This window comes from Quercus lobata, chromosome 8 (genome assembly GCF_001633185.2).
Source record: "Quercus lobata isolate SW786 chromosome 8, ValleyOak3.0 Primary Assembly, whole genome shotgun sequence".
NCBI lineage: Eukaryota > Viridiplantae > Streptophyta > Magnoliopsida > Fagales > Fagaceae > Quercus > Quercus lobata.
In genome coordinates, this window is record NC_044911.1 from 968640 (window position 1) to 989972 (window position 21333).

Consider the following 21333-nt stretch of genomic DNA (forward strand, 5'->3'; position numbering starts at 1 on the left):
ACTTAGATTAGTGTCCGACATGCCAGATTCCAATAGAAATTGAAAAATAGGTATTTTTTTTTTTTTCGTCTAGGGGATGGAATGGGTGTGCCGGCCTAAAGAATGGGATGGCACGCCCGACAGGTTTGACAATACTTGGGGTATAGTCAAGGAGTTTGGTGAGTCATCGGTGTCCCTTTTTGTAGCCCCGTCAACCTAAATTGTGTACCTAACCTTCTGCTCCTTTGGTTTTTTAGCCCAGGTTCGTCCTGAGATAACCAATGAACAGGAGAATTTCTTTAAAAGGGTTTTGGCGATCCCTCTAGAAGAAAGGAAGTGGAAGGATTTGGTCACACTCGACACCCTTTACACTTTTTACGATGGTCCAAAGTCAACTCTTAAGGTCTGACGGTTGCACGCTTCTTCCTGTCACTGTAATTCTCTTTGTTCGTCTACTTTTGTTTTTACCCCTTCCGTTCGCATAACTCACCTTATTACTTTTTCAGAAATGGACATAGGCAGGCAAAGAGTTTTGGTGAGGAAGGCAGCTGCCACTCGTAAGCAACAGGAGTAGGCATCGAGATCAACTCCTAATATGGGCCCTAAAACCACACTTAAGAGAAAACCCAATACCAAAGATGATTGTCCGTCAAAGAAAGGGACAGGTCCACTTATTGGGGAGCAATAACAGAAGGCTCTGTTGGCCCTTCTCCCTCGTCATAGATTTGGGAAATGGCCTGTTGATCCTCACCCTGTCCAAAGGCTTATTACTCACAAAGATTACGCCGTCGAGATGGTAACTTCGTGTGGGGGGGATACTTTAGAGGACTTGGGGTCTTTTGGCCTCTACAAATTGTCAAAGGCATGTTCCCGTCACTTATGTTGCATTTTAATTATTCTTCTAATTTCAATTGTCATGCTTTGTCTCAAGCATTGGTGCGTATAAAGGCCCTCCAAGATAGGTGCGTGGCCAGAGAAGGGGTCATTCGTCGGTTTCACAAGTGCTAGGAGATTGAAAATAAGGAGTTGACGGCTAAAACTAAAGTGCTTGCAGAAGAGACCCGTCGGCTCGAGCAAGTGGAGAAGGTGAAGACCAATTTGGCAACAGAATTGGCTTTGTGAATAGATGGAGAAAGCCAGAGCCAATGCTGTTTCAAAGTTTCGCATTTCCCAGCCCTTCTTTGATGCATGAGGCGTCTACTATGGTGAAGGGTTCGAGGATTGCTTGAAGCAGGTGAGAGCTGCTCATCCTGACCTTAACTTGTCCCAGATCGCAATAGACACCTCCGTCTCGTTGACGCCTGGAGGAGAGGACACTGTTATTGATGAGACCGTTGACGCCACTCATATAGTTGACCAAGAGGTGGAGACTAACGATGTGGTCATTGCCCAACCTACTCCTGGTGGTCTCGACAGTCCGCTTTCTAAGAACCCTACTACTACCGATGGTCTACCACAATGAATCCTACTATACCTGATGTCCCTTTGTCTTGATTTTCTTTCTTTTTTGTATTTAAGTATTTTGTGAAATTATTTGTAAGACAGTAATTAAGGCCCTCTTTTTGGGATTTTTCATGTAAAGACAATTACCCGTTAGGGTTACATTTACTATCTTCTATTTGTTGCCTATACTTGTTATATTTTTGTTATGTGTTGATTCTTATTTTGAGATATGTGTATGTCCATCCACCTTGAGACTAGCATACATGTTAGGATACACCCACCTATTTGGGCGTGTTCGTCCTTTAGGGACTTGGTATCTTTGGATGAGTCTGTTTGCCCATGGGCCTAGCCTTGAATCCGTCAGCTATTTAATAAATTTACTACATCCCTTGGGATGTAAACTCATCCACTTAAGGACTTAATATCTCCGTTCACTTTAGTAATAAACTCATCCATTTGTAGACTTAATATCTCTGTCCACTTATGAATTTAGTAATAAACTCGTCCATTTGTAGGTTTAATATATTCATCCACTTATGGACTAATTTCTAAGCATCCCTTGGGATGATCCATCCATTTGTGGATGCATTAATGGACCCGTCCACTTGTGGAATTAATAATTTCTAAGCATCCCTTGGGATGATCCGTCCATTTGTGAGATGCATCCACTTGTAGGCTTAATAATGAACTCATCCACTTGTGGACTTAAAAATTTCAAAGAATCCCTTGGGATGGACCTGTCCACTTATGGACTTAATCATAGATGTAGTTTTGTAGAGACATATACATACATAGGTCATATCTGAATAATTCCTCTTATTGTGGTAAATGCATGTATAAGTAAAAAATTGTTCTTGAAAAAAGTTGCCCTTTGGGCTTAAAAAGTACTGTAGATAGTAAAAATTAACTAAAATGAAGTAAACTGGAAATAAGGAGTGTTGTTCTTCGTGCCATTGTCTACTGGTAGTATCTTTTCAGGTGCTTCGTGTTCCATGGGTGGTGCAACTTCTGTTTGTCTAGCATCTCCAGGTGGTAGGTGTCTTTCCTTTGCCATAAAGTGATTCTGTAGGGTCTTTCCCAATTAGGCCCCAACTTTCCCTGGGAGGGATCTCTCATGGAGCCCGTGACCTTCCTTAGGACGAGGTCTCCGACTTGGAAATCTCTATATCTAAATTTGGAGTTGTAATGCTTGGCCATGAGATCCTGGTACCGCGCTAACCTTTGTTCGGCTGTTGCTCTTACTTCATCTACTAAGTCAAGTTGTAGGCTCATGGCTTTGTTGTTCCTATTCTCATTATGGTTCTCCACTCTATAGCTTATGAGTCCGACCTCAGCTAAGATGATGACCTGGCGTCTCTCTTGTACGTGTCCTAGCCATTGTTAGAGATCGTGCCCCCGGCCTGTTTTTGTAGGATGTTGGGCCAAACCCACGTGAATGGGTGGAGTCGCGTTATTGCCTCTCAAAATGGAGATTCGACTAGTTATATTTTCCCCTTTAGATTAAGAGTTTTACAATGGAGTTGCCACTTATTTAATTATTGAAAAAAATAAGAAAACCATAATTAAAAAATTCATCATTTTATTAATTTGAAATTGACTTTACATTGATCCTAGGAAAATTACATGGTTTTGGTCCTAGATACAATCTAAGATAAAGTACAAGACTATGTTTCTTAGTTACAATCTAGAAATTGAAAATTACATGGATAAACATTTGATCTACTAACCCTTGATCTAAACTCGGAGGCTATGTTACAAGGTGGGAATGTGTTAGGCACCCCCCTTACTCGGCGAAACTAGTCTTTTAGACTATGGTGACCAACATTCATATCACATGATCTAATATGTTATCAATCAATTTGCATGTTGAATTTAATGTGCGTGCTTGTGATAAAACCTAATTCAATTTATTAAGCATAGCATTTGAATTGAAAAATAAATTCTAGTGAATGTGTGTGGATGGTGATAACCTAGATTCAAGGATTTGAAAGAATTATTAAACAAACATGTTTTTCATATTTTTGATGTGGATTTAAGATTAAATATAGTGATATGCATGAACATGTGATGAATAACCAAGAAAATGTGAAGAACACATAAGAACAATTAAGAACATTCAAACATATTCAAGGGAATTATCATGTTTTAATCATAAGTTCTCATCATGGCAACATAAACAAACAGTTAGGGAAGAAGATTATACTTTCATGCAAGATCAATATAGTGGAGAAGGAGACTCTTGATGGAGGTTTTAAAGGTGGAGGAAAAGAAGAGCTAGAAGAGGGAGAGTGAGTCTTACTCAATACCTTGAGTCTCAGGAAGACTAAGATATAATAAGGCTACTTAACTTCACTAGAACTCAAGAGAAGAGAAGAGAGGGAGGTTTTTTGTGTGCTTTGAAATAAATGAAAGGAGAAGTTTATATAGTAGTGGTGGAGAAAATATGAATAGAATGTCATTTAATGAGGGTTGACAAAGAATCATGAACTTAGACCTCATTTTAGCCTTTAGGGAAATTTGGTGCATTAAATGTGGAGATTGATGAGAGTGAAGAGCAAGCAAAATTTGGTTTTCCCGTAGTTGCTATAACAGCCTGTAGAGCCAATTTCGAAAAATCATATCTGACTCAATTTTGATCGGAGTTATCTCATTCTTATGCTCAAATTGAAGCCCCAGATGTTTAGTTTCTGGAAAAATTAACCTCATTCACAAATTCAAAATATTCTGAGAGATATAGATAAAATAGTGAGCAGAGGTCATTTGTTAGAAAATTGTTTTAGCAAAATTAACATTAATAAGTTCCAAATTAGCTCCCAATTTACATTAAATGACTCCATTCACTTCTATTTCAGATTTAATTGGTTCCAAATTTATTCTAATTAAAAGATAATTATACAAATTACTCATTGAATAATTAATGTTTAACTATCTAGTTAATTAGGTGTGTGCAACCCTACCATAAAATATAGTCATAACCAATCAAATTATGACACATCATCGTTCTCAAATTGATTATACTTATAACCAATTGAAATAAATTGTTCATAATTACATGTAATCGGACTTAATTTGTGATAATGCATTTTGGCCATTAAAACTTGATTTGATGATAACTTTCAATCTGATGGTTTGATTAGGGCTTATGGCTAGTCGATTTGATCGTTACAACATCAAGATCTAATGACCAGAATTAAGATGCATATGCCCAATGTGAAATTACCCTTTTATCCTCCCATGTAAGGTTAAATACGGGTTGCAAAATGGGGTGTCAACAGCCGTCGTCTTGTATACCCATAGTATGCTTGGCAACTCTTCTAGCTATATACCCTTTGGCCCCTCGAGCCGAGTCCTGATGATTTTAAGTAAGGATCGGTTCGTGACCTTAACTTGTCTATTGGCTTGAGGGTGGGCAGGTGAGGAGTAGTGATTCTTGATTCCCAGTTGTGAGCAAAAATCTCTGAACAAGTCATTGTCGAATTGTTTTCTATTATCTGAGACCAAGACTCTAGGGATCCCGTACCTGCAGATGATGTTCCTTCAAATGTAGTTTCGTACATTCTTCTCTATAATGGTGGCCAGGGATTCAGCTTTTACCCATTTGGTAAAGTAATCTATGCCGACCACTAGGAACTTCAGCTTTCTCAATGCTATTGGGAATGGGCCCATGATGTCCAACCCCCATTGAGCAAAAGGCCACGGGGCCGTCATTGGAGTGAGCTCTTCTGTTGGATGTCTGATAACATGGCCAAACCTTTGACATTTGTCGCAAGATTTGACATAAACTTGGGCATCCTTATGCATGGTGAGCCAATAGTATCCAGCCCGAATTAGCCTATGCACCAAACACTGTGACCCGGAATGGTTCCCGTAGGCCCCCTCATGGACTTCTCTCATGACATAGTCTGTTTCTTCAGGGCCTAAGCACCTTAGGTATGGGCGGGAGAAGCCTTTTTTGTACAAGACATCCTTTATTAGGACGAACAGTGCTACTTGGACCTTGAGTTTTCTTGCGGCCTCTTTACTGTCAAGTAGTGTACCGTTTTTCAAATAAGAAAATATCGGTGTGGTCCAGCTGCTTCTAGGTATTTCTTCATTCTTTCCCCTTTGCATTCGTAGTCACCGTTCACTTGACTCATGACCACTTAAGAATCACAGTACATGACCACACTCATGGCCCCTATGGCTTTGGCAAGATCCAATCTTGCCACTAGGGCCTCGTACTCCACTTCATTGTTGGTCGTAAGGAAGTCGAGGTGAACCATACACTCGATCTCCTCCCCTTCTGGAGAATGAAGCATTAGACTTGCTCCACCAGCCTGCTTGTTAGATGATTCGTCTGTGTGAATACTCCATTGGGTATGCTCTTTTGCCCCTTGGCCTTCCATGTTGGTGAGTTTCACAATGAAGCCAACGACCATTTGTCCTTTTATGGCAGTACGCAAATGGTATTGTACGTCAAACTCATTTAATTCTATTGCCTATAGCGCCATCCATTCAGCTGCTTCAGGGTTACTCATTGCTCGCCATAGAGGCTTGTTTATCAGAATGACTACAGTGTGGGCCTAGAAGTATAGCTTCAGCTTACGGGCTACTGTAACTAAAGTGAAAGCGAGCTTTTCCATTGGTGGGTACCTATCCTCTACACCATAGAGTGCCCGGCTAGTGTAGTACACGGGTTCCTACACCCTATCTTCTTCTCTAACTAAGGCCGCCTTGATGGCGGCTGGAGAGATGGCTAGATAAAGAAATAGCTCTTCCCCTAGTTGGGAGGGACTTAGCAATGTTGGGGAAGAGAGGTATGCTTTTATATTATTAAAAACTTCTTGGCATTCCGCCGTCCACTCGAAGGACTTCTTCAGCATGTGAAAGAAAGGCAGACACTTGTCCGTTGCCCTCGAAACAAACCTTTTTAGCATAGCCACCTTATCGTTGAGGCATTGCACTTCTTTTATGTTCCTTGGTGGTGCCATCTCCATTATGGCCTGGATCTTGTCTGGGTTGACTTAGTTACCTCTCTAAGACACCATGAACTCTAAGAATTTCCCAATCGTCACCCCAAATGCACATTTGCTTGGATTGAGCTTCATGTTGTAAGAGTAGAGGGAGTTAAAGGTCTCCTTGAGGTCGTCTAAATGATCGCCCTCCCTTCGATTTTTCACTAGCATGTCGTCCACGTAAACTTGGATGTTTCTTCCAATCTAATGTGCAAACATTTTGTTCATGAGCCTTTGATATGTTGCGCTTGCATTCTTGAGACCAAATGGCATCACCTTATAGCAGAAGAGGCCTTGACTGGTGACAAACGAAGTTTTCTCCTGATCAACCTTGTCCAATTTGATCTGGTTGTAACCAGAAAATGTGTCTATGAAGCTCAATAATTGGCATCTTGCTATCGAGTCTACCATGATATCAACCCACGGGAGGGGTAGCTATCCCTGGGGTACACCTTGTTCAAGTCCGTGAAGTCTACACATATCCTTTATTTCCCATTGGCTTTTTTAACTATCACTACATTGGCCAGCTAGCTGGGGTGGTACATCTCCTTTATGAATTCTGCATCTTGCAGTTTGTGGACTTCTTTCACTATAGCCTGGTCTCGTTCTTGGGCGAACACTTGCTTCTTTTGATGGATAGGGGGGAAAAGAGGGTGACACATTCAGCCTGTGCACCATGACTGAAGGGTTGATCTCGGGCATGTTTTCATGACTCTAAGCAAAGACGTCCTGATTTTCTTTTACGAATGTCGTGAGCGCTTGATGGACTAATGGACTGGCGAGGGTGCCGATCCTAGTAGTTCGCTCGGGCCTAGAGTTATTGAGAAGTATCTACTCCAATCCTTCAACAGGTTCTGCAGTCGCCCTCTACTCTTCAATGCTCATGGTTTGCAAGTGGTCGTCCATCTCCAACATTGCTATGTAGCACTTGTGTGCTGCCATTTGGTTCCCATATACCTCTTTTACTTCGTACTAGGTGGGGAATTTGATCATCAGGTGATAGGTTGAAGTCACGGCCTTCCATAAGTTGATTGTAGGTCTGCCCAGTATGGCATTGTAGGTAGATGAGCAGTTAACAATAAGGAATGTAACATCCTTAGTAATTTGCTGAGGGTAGTCACCGACGGTCACGAGCAATGTGACCGTGCCGAGGGAGTATACCCTCGTTCCTCTAAACCCAATGAGCGGCACGTTGGCTGGTACGAGTTACTCTCTCTCGATCCTCATCTGCTGGAATGCCGGGTAGTAGAGGATATCAGCAGAGCTTCCATTATCGACTAGGACCCAATGAGTGTTGTAGTCCCCTACTCGAATACTAACAATAAGTGCAGTGTCGTGTGGGTGGTGGAGACGTTGAGCGTCTTCTTTTAAGAATCCAACTATAGGATTGTCGACTCGTGCCATCTTTGGGACAAAACCTGTCAACTGGATGTTCTGAACCATCTTAAGGTAAGTCTTACGGGCCTTCTTGGATGAACCAAAAGCCATTGTGCCCTCCATAATCATCCTTATGTCCCCTATGGGTGGCTTAGGGTGCTCGTTGTCCCTTCTAGCAACCTGCTCTTGTGGTGGATCTGCCCTTTCTTTGCTGATGAATCGTTGCAGTTTCCTTTGTCTAATAAGGGCTTCATTCTGCTGCTTCAAGTCATAGCATTCAGACGTGTTGTAACCGTGGTCTCAATGAAAACGACAATACTTGTCTCTGGACCTCTTATTGGGATCTCCCTTCAACTTGCTAGGCCACGTCAAGGCTGCATCATCCTTGATCTGCATCAAGACCTAATCGATTGGGATTGTTAGCGGGGTGAAGTTCACAAATCTTCCGACAGGGGCTTTGAAGCACCTATCCTCCTGTTGGTCTCCGATTCTAGTCGTCTTTCACCCTTTATCTTGTCGCGCATCTTCTTGCCTTTCCCTCGTCTTGGGTTTTTCCTCTCGGGCCAGTAGTGCATCCCTTGCATTCATGTACTTGGTGGCTTGATAAAACACATCTGACATGGTCTTTGGGTCATTTTTGTATAGAGAGAACAAAAACTTTCCCTTCTGCAATCCATTGGTAAAGACAGCAACAAGTATCTTGTCATCAATTTTGTCTATTGAGAGAGCTTCCTTATTGAAGCAGGTTATGTAGGATTTCAGCATCTCATCCTCCCGTTGCTTGATGCTCATTAGGTACGAAATGGACTTCTTATACTTGTGCCCCCTGATAAAGTGTGAGGCAAATTTCATGCTCAGCTCCTTGGAGATACTGATGGAGTTGGGTGTTAACCTATTGAACCATACCCTTGCAGGACCCTTCAGCGTAGTCAGGAAGGCTAGACACATGATCTCATCCGCCACGCCTTGTAAGTGTATAAGGGTTTTAAAGGACTCTAGGTGATCTAAGGGATCCTTTGACCCATCGTAGGCTTCTACTTGTGGCATACAGAACTTCGGTGAAAGGTGGAATGAAGTGACGGGTGTAGTAAAAGGCGAGTCCATCTGGTGGACTAACTCGTCGAGGTCGTTTGACACCCATCCTCTGAGGGCGTTCATAATGAAGTCCATCTGCTCCTTCATCATCTGCATCTCCACGACTATGTGTGGTGGTGTTGTTTATGCGACGGATGGATAGCTGGTATCTTATCCCTCCTATTTGCTCGGAGCATTGCTACCTTTTGGTCCTTCTCAGTCCCCCTTTCGGTGCTGGTGCCCTCTTGCTCTTCTCCATGACTGTTGGGTCTAGCATCCCTTTGGCGCAACTGTTCCTCCAGGTCGTGGTTTTGCTTAGTAAGGCATTCCACAGCTGCAACTAGGGTCTGTAACTGTCTTTCCAGGGTAGTTAGTGCGTGGTTCTTCTTTGATAGGGTTTTTGGTTGTCATCGAGCGAGTGAATACAACTCTTCGTTTGGTAAGTGGTAATATGGTTGTTACTGTTTCGATTCCTATAGACGATGACAATTGATGATGCCAAAAATCGTCAGTAAGTCACACAATCTTCACGTGTTCTTGACAAAACCTACGCAACAAAGAAGAAGAAGACCTTACAGAGAGTATCGGTGTGGTACCGGCCAAATACCATCTGAAGGTTAAGTTAGAAAACTTTCACAACTTTAGAGTGCCAAAGCTGAGATAAATTATGTGTACCTTGATTTATGAGGGTTTTAGGGTTTTTATAGTCATGTAGAACTGACATTCGTTTCATGTTAGAGAGGATCTTTCCTTGTAAGGGAGATCCTCATTAATACACGTATTTTGCGGGATCCTTTCCTTGTAGGGATTCCTTTGATTAGGGTTGATCGTGGGACACAAGAAATTTCCTTACATAAATATCCATGGGGTCAAGTTAAGCAAGGCTGGACCCATCAGCCTTTTTAACCCCGTCAGCCTCTCCACATCCGTCAGTCATCTGCTCTGTTCGAGAATTCCCATCGGCCTATGGGGACGCTTGTCAGGTATTGTGGTGAGGTTGTCGGTTTATGATACTATCGTTTCCTCCATTCCGTATATGCTTAAGAAAGTTGATGGGCTCGTAGGAACCGTTGGCTTTCTTGTGTGTCAAGAATTTATTTTGCAAGAACACCCTTATCACTAAATATCCCTAAAAACAACAAGCACTAGACTCAATTGTTTAGTATTCAAAAATAACAAATGAATAGTAACTCAATAGTCAATACCTCTATTGAGCTACTATTCATTAACAATGATGTAGGAAAGAATTTACAATTTAATTTTAGTATTTTTATGTAAAAAATGTTATTTTTGGTTTAGTTGATTTATTTCCTTGTTTTTTTAGGCGCTTTTAATACTTTTTAGGGCTTATTTTATAATATATTTTCTTTTTTGTCATTGGAGTATGGAAACAATAGGGATAACTGTCTCAGAGACATAACTCGCGGGCAACCTATTGGTTAAAAAATTTCATATAGGTCTTATAAAAAAATTGAAAGTTTTAAAGGTTATTTCTACAAAGAATATTTTCTTGATTGGTTACTTGATCTAGATGATTTATTTGACTATGAGAATATTTGTGATGAGAGAAAAGTTGAACTTGTTTTGTATAAACTTAGAGAGTATGCCTTACATTGGTGGGAACGAATGCAGTTGGTAGACTCATATGAGGTAAAAACAAAATTCGTTCATGGCCAAGGATGAAAAAGATGCTTGCTATTAGATTTTATCTATTGGATTGTGATGAACTTTTGTCGTATATGAAACAAGATTATTATTGGCCAAGAAGTTCACACTTGTATTATTTTAAAGAGCCATGTATTTCACCATTAAGAGAAAAATTACATGTTGAAGAAATTACTTTTCTTGAAGAATATGTAAAAGTCAAAGAAGAAAATATATAGATTTTTGAGGAAATTAATTAAAGCCTTGTTATAAAAGAAGAATCTAAAATCAAGATTGTGGAGGAGATTAATGAAGACCCTATTATAGAAAAAGATCTTGAGGTTGAGATTGTAGAGATCATTAAAGAAGAAATTATAAAGGAAGTTGTCAACGATCTCGATGAAGTCAAGTTAGATGATTGCAACATTCAAGCTTCTATTATTTTGGTGGGAGTCACTGAAACAAAGTTTATTGATTTTATTGGGGTGGAAGGATTTGATTTGATCATTGACTCTTATTTGGTGAATATTGTCAATTGCATGAAGATAAAGGGAGAAGAAGTTCAAGTTGCCAAATTAATGACTTTCAAGTTTGGCAATAAGACAAAGAAGATGAAGTATTCAAAGTATTTATTTTCATGGCATGGGAGATTTTAGATTTCAAAGATAAACTCGAGGACGATTTTGTTTCAAGTGTAGGGTTTTGATGTAGGACAAAATCTACAATTTAATTTTTGTAATGATTTAATTTTGGTATTTTTATGTAAAAAACGTTATTTTAGGTTTGGTTGATTTATTTTCTTGTTTTTTAGGTGCTATTAATGCTTTTAAGTCAAATTTGGTTCCTATTATGGTTAGGTATTAATTAAGGCTTATTTTAGAATATATTTTTTTGTTTGTCAAGTTTTATGGAGTCTTTAAATAGGGAAAATTATTAGGTACTCCTGGAGTACCATAAATGCGTAGTCCCTCCTCTCACATAAATGGTGTGGCCTACCATGAATTTAATTAGTGGGACCCGTTATTTATATGAGAAGAGGGAGTACGCATTTATGGTACTCCGGGAGTATACAATAATTCCTCTTTAAATAGGCCTTCAAGTCTGTAAACGCTTTTTTAGTATTATTGATATTAATAAAATTTTAGATTTTTGTTTATTGTTTCTTCGGTGAATTCTAGAACCCTTTCTCCTTGTGGATTCAAGTAATCCTCATGGATTCGAGGTTATTTTTAGAAGCAAACATGTTTTATTTCTCGTTTTTTAGAAGTAGACGTGTTCTACTTCTTAACGGTTTTGCATCTCTCATCAAACAAAGTTATATATATTCTTTACTCTCTCTTTGATTTTGCATGAATTGTTTGGTGTGCCACCTCAAACCCTCATGGATTCAAAATTATTTTCAAAAGTAAACGTGTTTTATTTTTTATTTTTTGTTTTCTTGAAGTATAATTGTTCTACTCCCTGATGTTTTCACATTCCGCATCAAACAAAGTTATATATATTCTAAACACTTTCATCTGATTTGCGTGAATCGTTTGGTGTGCCACCCCGGAGATCTTTCCACGTGTCCTGAGGCTTGAAGTCTCTGATTTTGCATGGATTAATAATTTAATATTTGGTGTAACCCGGGAGATATTTCCACGTGTCCCGAGGCTTGAAGCCAAATCTCTAATTAAATTGTGTGGTCTGATGTGAATGGTAAGTGAGGTTGAGATCTAAGTTTCGGCAAAGGTACTGTTGGTGGGCCTCAACGTTGTATATATAAAGACAAAACGAAACCAACTACGTATGGAATATTGTACTAACAAGCACATGCCCATAACATAGCTAGCGACAGCAAAGTATTGATTTGAAAACGTGTTCAAATGCAAGATGAGACCATGATTACATCGATTTTCCGCATATTCAATTACTTGAAAGGGGACAAAACTGATGTTGCCACGAAGATGAGTTCATGGGTTTAATAATTTCGGTTAGAATGAATAAGTACTCTTTTTCACAATTATTATTTTATAATTCAAAAAGGTAAAAGAATACATATTTTATTTTTATTCACAATCAATTGCTTTGATTTAATGATTAGCCCTTCACTTTTGTTTCTCAAAAAAAAAAGATTTAATGATTGGCAACATAATTTCAAACTGTTGTGGGGGATGCACTCAGGGTTCATCTTAAGCATCAAGTGTACCTAATTAGCCGTTATTAGTGCAAAGAATTATGTTTACTTTCTCATTCACTTTGTCTCATATTTTGTAGCTAACAACTTTTGATAATGATTAGCTAATTAATAGAAGTTGATTTATAACTTGGTCTCAAAAAAAGAAAAGAAAAAAAGAAGAGTATAAATTCATGATTTGATTTAATGCAACCTAAAACGTTCCCTAAATATATACCAAGGGAGTTGCTACTTTTCTGGAAGTGGGATTGGAAGAGTGCCGCTAGTTGGGGACAAGATTAAAAGACAAGATTGAACATAAAAAATTAATGTAAAAAAATTTAATCAATATTAACAAAAGAAATAAAAAAACGATTTGTCAATTAACTACAAATATACATGTCATATCATTAAAATAAAGAAAACAAAATTACAATTTATGATTAAGAATAATCAAATTAAGAGATCATTATAAATACAAATAGTTTAAACATATAATTTGAATTATAAATTTATGGTTAAGAATAGTCAAATCAAGAGATCCATCTAAATATAAATAGTTTAAACATATAATTTGATTCTTCAAAAAATTAAATAAATAAATCAAAGCAAAAGTATTAAGAGTATGCATATATGTGAATATTTGAACGTATGACTTAAAAACCCATCTTGAATGCTTTTAAAAACTCCTCAGAAACTCTCTGAGGTCCAAAGAAAGAGAACGGTATGAAAAGATTTTTTTTTTTTTTTTTTTAGAGTTCTATGCTAGTATTGATTTCTATTCCATGTAGGTGTAGCAAAATTGTTTTTTTTTTTTTTTTAATCATTACCAAGTGGGACCCACAGTTTTATATTATAGTTGTAGACTTTAGTACGTTTTTGTCTAGTCAATCAAGTTTTTGTGTTCAAACCATTATTCAATGAATCAATGTAGAGAAATTTCTTTTTAATCATTACTAAGTGGGATCCATTGGTTTTATATATAGAATTGTAGGAGTAGAAGTCGTCTACTACTAGGAAAGATACTTTGAATTCACTTAATCGAGGTTTTCTTTTTTTCTTTTTTCTTTTCTATTTTTTTTATTTTTTTATTTTATTATTATTATTATTATTATTATTATTATTTTTAGAGTTCTATGCTAGTATTGATTTCTATTCCGTGTAGGTGTAGCAAAATTGTTTTTTTTTTTTTTTAATTTTTTTACATGATTACCAAGTGGGACCCACAGTTTTATATTATAGTTGTGGACTTTAGTACGTTTTCGTCTGGTCCATCAAGTTTTTGTGTTCAGGCTATTATTCAATGAATCAATGTAGAGAATTTTTTTTTTCAATCATTACTAAGTGGGACCCATTGGTTTTATATATATAATTGTAGGAGTAGAAGTCTACTACTACTAGGAAAGATACTTTGAATTCATTGAATCGAGGTTTTTTTTTTTTTTTTTTTGGTTAAGGGAAAATAAGGTATTTTAGGTTATTATAATATTATTAGTAAAAAATTTAAAAGTTCAGGGGGCACCTGGCCCCCCCACCACCCCGATTTTGAGTGACATGGGTTGGGGTATAGTAGTACTAAGCAGCAAGCACTAACTTATTGTGTATGTAATTTAATCACATTTTTTGTGAGCTGAAATATGTAACTTGATTTACTTGATTGCAGTATATATGGTTATTTTAAAATTTTGATTTGAGGAAGTTATATACATAATTGGCAAACTTTGCTAACATTTTTGTGAGAAAGTTGTTTCGTTCAGTGTACAGCTTGATTATTTAGGCATGTAGTATTTGCTGAAGTTTGGTTATGTATATAAATTGATTTTTTTATATTGCAAACAGAATGCCAGAATTTACAAGAAAGCCAAAGCAAAGACAAAAAAATAAGGATTGAAAATGAACATGCACAGTCATTTCCGTGGAAGAACACAAAGAACATGATCACGTTCATAAGAAAAAAATAATGATTGGAATAAAAAAATTAATTTCTTTAAAAAAAAATTAGAAATTCAGAAATTTTTGTTTTTAATTTTTTCTAACTTGGCTTTTTAAATTTAAATGCTGACATGGCATTTAAAAAATATTTTTTTAATGGCCACGTCAGTCTTAGTAGTACACTCCGTCTACCACATAGGTTATTTTCGTTAGTGAGATGACGTTAGGGACTAAAATGAGAACAATTTTTTGATTTTGGGGACTACATTTAGGGAACAAAACGGTAATTGGCCCAAAATGTAAAAACCAAATGTGTATTTACACCTTTAATGAAATATAGTATAAAATAGATAATCTAATATGTAGTGGCAGCTTAGATTTTTTTTTTCTTCTTCTAGGGGAATCAGAAATGGTGGAGCTAGGAATTTGTGGGTTGTTGGGGGGGGGGGGGAGGCGAGTAAAAAATAAGATGATTGAGTTTTTTTATTTTTTTTATTTATGTATATACAACTTCCACATTATATACAATACAACTATATTATTCGATAATTTTAAAAAATTATTAATAATTTAAAGATCATTAAGACAACAATCATTGGATGCATACTAGAATCAAATTACTAATCATACATTTTCGTCAAATTAATAATAACTTGTTATATTTATAAGTTATATCAATTAAAAAAAATATAGAATAAATAAGAATAATAACACGCTTAGGAGTAAGGTTGAGAGGAAATGTGAAACTAAGAAAAAAAAAATATTAATAAATTTTTTCTTTTGAAGTGTATGGTTTTTTAACCATACACGCAATCACTTTCTTGAAATTGGAGGAAGAAGTAAAAGATTTCATGAACTTGGAAATTTGTAGAGTACTTATCAAACTACTTGATCATACATTGAGAAAAACTAATAAAACATAGAAGGGAGAAACAAAGGTAAAGAGAAAGAGGAAAGAAACACAGATGTAGATACCTTCTGTCAATGCCAAAGTAAGTTAGAGTCCTGGAGAGATATTTTTTCAATAATAAAGGAGCTAAAATTTGAAACTTTTTTTTTCTTATAAAATTTAATATTTTAAGAGTTGTGTTACTAACACAACAATTTTACAAAAAATTCACTTCAAAATATGGGTGGCAAGTTAGTACTGGTAGGTAAAAAAGTGATGTTAATTGTGGATTCAAAAAACTCAAAAAAAAAAAAAAAAAGATAAAAACCAGTTACAACGTGCCACTTAACCTTTATTATAAAATATTGTGAAAAATGGGTGTAAAATAAAAAAAAAGTATGTTTTTATGCTAAAATAGATGTGATTTTTGTACGTGCTAATGTGAATGTTCTAAGGGGGCGTTTGGTTCGTCGTGATGTTACATTATGCCGTAATATTATGTTGTTGTAATCTTATATTAATATAATCTTAATACAGGAATACAACATTACATTGTTTAAGAAAGTGATGAGACTAAAATGATGTGATATATTTTGTAATTTAAAATTATGATAATATTAGAAAAAGTAAAATAAACTAAAAATTTTAATGTTACATCATCGTAATGTGCATCACATTGAGAGCATATCACAACAAACCAAACGCTTTCTAAGAGTATCCACATCAAGCTAGTCAAACTAGAAATATGGTAAAAAAAGAAAAGCTAAATACCCCAAAAAAAAAAAAAAAAAAAGCGAGCACCAGGGTCAATTAATTGTTTAGTATTTAAAATAACAAAGGAATAGTAGGTCGATACCTCTATTGAGTTGCTGTTTATTAACAAAGTTATATATATATATATATATATATATATATAAATATATATATATATATATATATATATATATTCTTTTCTTTCTCTCTTTCTCATTTTGGTGGGCAACTCCGAAGATCGTTCCATGTACTCCGATTTGTTTAGAAGGTACATAATTATAGGTCGTGTCCCTAGTAAGGACCATCCTGTTGGTGGTTACCGTTTTATGAACAGAGACAGCAAACAAAACCAACAACGTAGGGAAAATTTGTACTAATAACAAGCACATGCCGATAACATGGCTAGCGACAGCAAAGTGTTGATTTGAAATCATGTTCCAATGCAAGATGAGATTATAGTTACATCAATTTCCAACATGAGATTATGTGGCTTTTGGCTCGTAGTCGCAATAGGTATTATCCATGGTCATTTATTCAGTGGAGTTCTGATCCTCGGATCACGTCTAATCTGGTGAGCCTGTGCATGTCGTTGCTCCCATAGGTGCCACCTTTTTTAGACAGAGGGCTGCTCACTTGAGAGTTGCTCCTTCATGTCCTAGAGGTGCATCATTTAGTGCTGTTCCCCCTCCTCCCTCTTCTACAGGTGCTGATGCTGCTGAGACATCGGGTGTTGCTGCTGATGCTGATGTTCTTCCACCGACTGCTTTGGATGATTCAGACATTTGACATACGTTGGATCATGTCTTGACCGTTCAGGCGGCTCATGGACAGATTTTGGTGGACGTGCTCGATGAGATATGTGCCTTGCGTGCGGAGTTGGCGCAGTTTAGACCACCTTCCTTTTGATAATGGATTTTGTTTGCCCTTTGGCATTCCGTCACAAAAAGAGGGAGTACTTTGTAGAGTTTTTGTTTTCAGGGGGAGAGTATTTCTTTGATTGGAGCTTGTGGAGTTTAGATTGTATCTAGGTGCTTCACATTGTATTTTTTACCTTTTTAGCTCTTGCCATGTTATTGATGGGATATTCATGTTAGGGGGAGTATTTTTTGTTGGTACTTTATATATTTCTTGTGTCAAACTGTTTATTGATTTATATTTATGAGTTATTCATTGATATATGTCTTTATTGTGTGTTGTTTGAAATCAAGAATTTAATTTGTTTACTTGTATTGTTTCCACACATGCGGTTATGCATTTTGTTTAGTGTTTCAGGAAATATACATGTTGATTCAATTGATCTGCTGTCTATACTTGCAACTAATGGATAGTAGTTAGGATTGAATTTGTTTTATGAGCATTTTTTTTTGTAAAGGGCTTTTATTTTGTAAAGCTTCTAGTTGTGTTATGTCACGGATTGCCAAAGGTGGAGTTTGTTAGGTTCTAAAGACTTAGGATTTTATGTATTTAGAACTCTAATTTTTATTGTTGACAAACCATGATCAAAACAATGTATTTAGAAGTAGGCTTTTATTTTGTAAACTTTGAGTTTCTAGTTGTGTTTTGTCACGGATTGCCAAAGGTGGAGTTTGTTAGGTTCTAAAGACTTAGGATTTTATGTATTTAGAACTCTAATTTTTATTGTTGGCAAACCATGATCAAAACAATGTGTTTAGAAGTATTTTAGTCTTGTTCAAAGTTGTGCACTTATGTAAAGTTGGAATTGAGCTTAATGTAGAAAAGTTTAATGCATTTCGGCCTGGCTCGATCGATCGAAGTTTAGGCTCGATCGATCGAAGCTTGGGTAGAATGTTTTTTCTGCAGAATTTTCAACTCAGTCCTAGTTGTTTTAAAACGTTTTTAGGGTTTCTAATTTGTCCTAAGTATAAAAAGCAAAGCCTAGCCATGTTTTAGTGTTGCTCATATTGTGGTTTGTATAAATCTCTTGTGAGATCTAGAGGAGCTTTCCTTTACACAAACTTAGGGTTTTCAAGGAGAAGATTTATTTACACCTTGATGATCAACTCGGTTGCTGCCATTGAAACTTAAAGAAAACACAAGCGGGTGTGCTTGTATCTGGTGGTGAATCCAAGAAAGAAGGAGTTCGTGGATTTTGAGCTTGCACGTGGTCGTGCCAGTAAGTTCTATTGGTTGGTAGCAATAAGAAGTCGAGCGTGAGGGCTTGGAAGTCTTATTGTATGAACTTCGATTCTTTCAAGATAATGGATTCAAGTTTACCTTGAGGATAGCTAGGTCAAATCCTCCCCAGGTTTTTACCGGTTTGGTTTCCTAGGTGATCATATCTTGTATTATTTATTTTCTGCTGCTTTGCATGTTTTGATCTTTGTTATTGTGATAACCTAGACTTGTTAAATTAGACTAAGTAACAATTTGGCTAATTACCTAGGTTAAATCAATTGTTTTTAAGGGGTCTAAAAACTATCAATATATAATATTCCACAATCTAACCTTTAACACAAATATTGAAGTCTTGATAATTGCATGAAACTGATGCTAGGTGTTAGAGGTATTAAGTATACATGGGCGAGGCCTAATTATATTGTAAGCCTAATACCTCTAACACTAGGATCCAACCTATAATAATTGTTTGATGTGGACTCTTCACAAGGTTTAATGAAAAACTAAATTAAAAAAATTATTTTCAGGGATCCTTGCTGAATGGACATATGGTAGCTATAAAAAGACTTTCAAGAAAATCTGGACAAGGATGGGAAGAGCTGAAAAATGAGGCAATGCTTATAGCCAAACTCCAACACAAAAATCTTGTGAAATTGCTTGGCTACTGCATTGAAAGAGATGAAAAGATTTTGATCTATGAGTATTTACCCAATAAAAGCTTAGATTATTTCCTTTTTGGTATGTACTTTAACACAGTCTTAATTGCATTCAAAGTCATCTACCTACATTCTGCTTGTTCATTGTTTAAAACCTGGTTGTGATTAAGGCATCATACACATAATGGCATAATGCCAACCAATTCTTTCCCAACTTCTATCTTACTATCTATATGTGGTATTGAGACAGGTCCAATTAGACATGGGATAATAGATTGGGCTACCCGAACTCACATTATTGAAGGGATTGTTCAAGGGCTTCTTTACCTCCATCAGTACTCTAGGTTACAAATCATTCATAGGGATTTGAAGGCCAGCAACATCTTGTTGGATAAAGACACAAATCCTAAAATATCAGATTTTGGAATGGCAGGAACTTTTTGTGGGAATGGGTCACAAGCAACCAACCGAATAGTGGGGACTTAGTAAGTATAATCCATAAGTATGTATGCTCTATAGCAAATATAGTAATAAATACAAATTAGTCACAATGATGCCACTGAACAGTTTGTTTTACAATGATTTATAGTGGTTACATGTCTCCAGAATATGCTATGGAAGGCATTTTCTCAATTGAATTTGACATCTTTAGTTTTGGAGTATTATTTTTAGAGATCTTGAGCAGCAAGAAGAATACTAGTTTCTATCAACGTGATTCTATCAATCTTATTGGATATGTGAGCAATGGACCCTCTTACTTTTAAGTTAACAAAAGCTTAGAAAATGTGTTTGCGTTTGACCATTTGATTCTGTGTGTGTGAATTGTACCATCTCTTGACCTTTCGATGGATTATATTCCATGTCAATAATGTTGATTTAAAAGTTATATACCAGTGTCAAATTAAGTTTCCTCTAAACTTATGTAGCTACTTTTCAGTATTTTACCCAAAATAATTTCTAATGATCCTTTAATTCAGTACGCATTTCTTCTTATTTGTGATGTATATTATGCTAAGAGCATCATGAATGGCACTTACTTTTAATTTTGGTGCTAAATTTTCTTCAGGCATGGGATTTGTGGAAAAGCAATAGGTCATTGGAGTTGATGGATCCAATTCTTGGAGATACTCCTCCTGCAAATGTCCTTTTGAGTTACATAAACATAGCACTCCTTTGCGTCCAAGAAAATGCAGCTGATAGGCCTACCATATCAGATGTGATCTCAATATTCAACAAGGAACCTACACTTCTACCTTCACCAAAAAAACCAGCGTTCTCATTTGGCAGAGGTATGGAGGTTTTGGGTTCATCTATGAGAAAGGCAGAAATTTGTTCTCTAAATGACATGACAGTCTCAATTTTGGAAGCTCGGTGACAATTTAGACTTTGTTGGTCATACCTCAATTGTTTTTCTTGTTACCTAAGCATGTTTTAAATAAACAATAATATTATTGAACTTGAGAAACCAAAATTTACCATTAGTCATTGGCTCATTGCCATGTTGATGTCTGTCAAGTCCTACATTAAAAGCTTGTTTTTAGCATAATTGCATCTAGGAGGGACTTAGGGCCACTTCTAAAAGCCTACACTCAAAAAAAGGCCAAGGCCCAAGCAAATTACATTTTTTGGAATAAATATAATAGTATAATAATTTAGCCTGAAAAACTTGGAAATCATGATTAAGGTTTAAATAGTTATATTGACTATTGTAACAAACAATGTTATCCTTTTTTAAAGAGAATAAATTTAACCAAGTAGTTCATTAGTCAATTCAACTATGTGGTTGAATCTTATTGAGAAACTAAGTTACAGTAGCATTTAAGAAATTGTATCTAAGTTTTTTCCAAAAGAGATAGATTTAGGAGGAATTTAAACTATTAGTTCTACCCCGCACCTTGGAAGAGAAGAACAAAGAACAAACAGAAGCTGTTACCATCCACCTTGAGTGGTTTTGTTACTGAAAAATATATCCAAGTACTTAATTGAAACAAGCTATCATCCATAAATAGGCTTGAAAGCAAGAAAGAAGACAAAATTAGCTTTAATTAGTTTGGCTACAATTGCTACTGCTTTCAACTTTTTATCACACGATTAGTATGATTAGAGGGAGACTGCAAAAGGCTTTGCTCCTGTAAAGAAATATCAACTTCTTTATAGAGCACTAAAAGAAAAGGCTAGAGAAAATAAACAAATTTAAATGTTACTTCTTTTACATTTATGAAAAACAAATCTGAATGGATGCTATTAGAGACAAACGGTTAAGATTGATGTTAGTTTGTAAGGGCAAACCAACTTTTTTTA

At 36.4% G+C, this 21333-nt stretch overlaps 2 protein-coding genes across 2 annotated transcripts; one reads left to right on the top strand and one right to left on the bottom strand.

Annotated features, from left to right (window-relative positions):
* Positions 1-8294: 8294 nt before the first annotated feature.
* LOC115955422 lies at positions 8295-8984 on the bottom strand. Its single transcript, XM_031073549.1, has one exon. The coding sequence runs from the start codon at positions 8982-8984 to the stop codon at positions 8295-8297; it is 690 nt and encodes a 229-aa protein (XP_030929409.1).
* A 9940-nt stretch (positions 8985-18924) lies between these two features.
* Positions 18925-20407, top strand: LOC115955423 (putative cysteine-rich receptor-like protein kinase 35). The gene is made up of 4 exons (XM_031073550.1): positions 18925-19114; positions 19283-19517; positions 19622-19769; positions 20099-20407. The coding sequence occupies exons 1-4, from the start codon at positions 18925-18927 to the stop codon at positions 20405-20407; spliced, it is 882 nt and encodes a 293-aa protein (XP_030929410.1).
* Positions 20408-21333: the final 926 nt, after the last annotated feature.

What these genes read in the sequence shown, in the direction of transcription:
- LOC115955422 (XM_031073549.1), bottom strand. Translation starts at nt 8,984, where the DNA reads ATGCAGATGATGAAGGAGCAGATGGACTTCATTATGAACGCCCTCAGA.
- LOC115955423 (XM_031073550.1), top strand. Translation starts at nt 18,925, where the DNA reads ATGGTAGCTATAAAAAGACTTTCAAGAAAATCTGGACAAGGATGGGAA. An exon ending in CTTAGATTATTTCCTTTTTG is followed by an intron (nt 19,115 to 19,282) that starts GTATGTACTTTA and finishes GTATTGAGACAG; the next exon opens with GTCCAATTAGACATGGGATA. An exon ending in AACCGAATAGTGGGGACTTA is followed by an intron (nt 19,518 to 19,621) that starts GTAAGTATAATC and finishes AATGATTTATAG; the next exon opens with TGGTTACATGTCTCCAGAAT.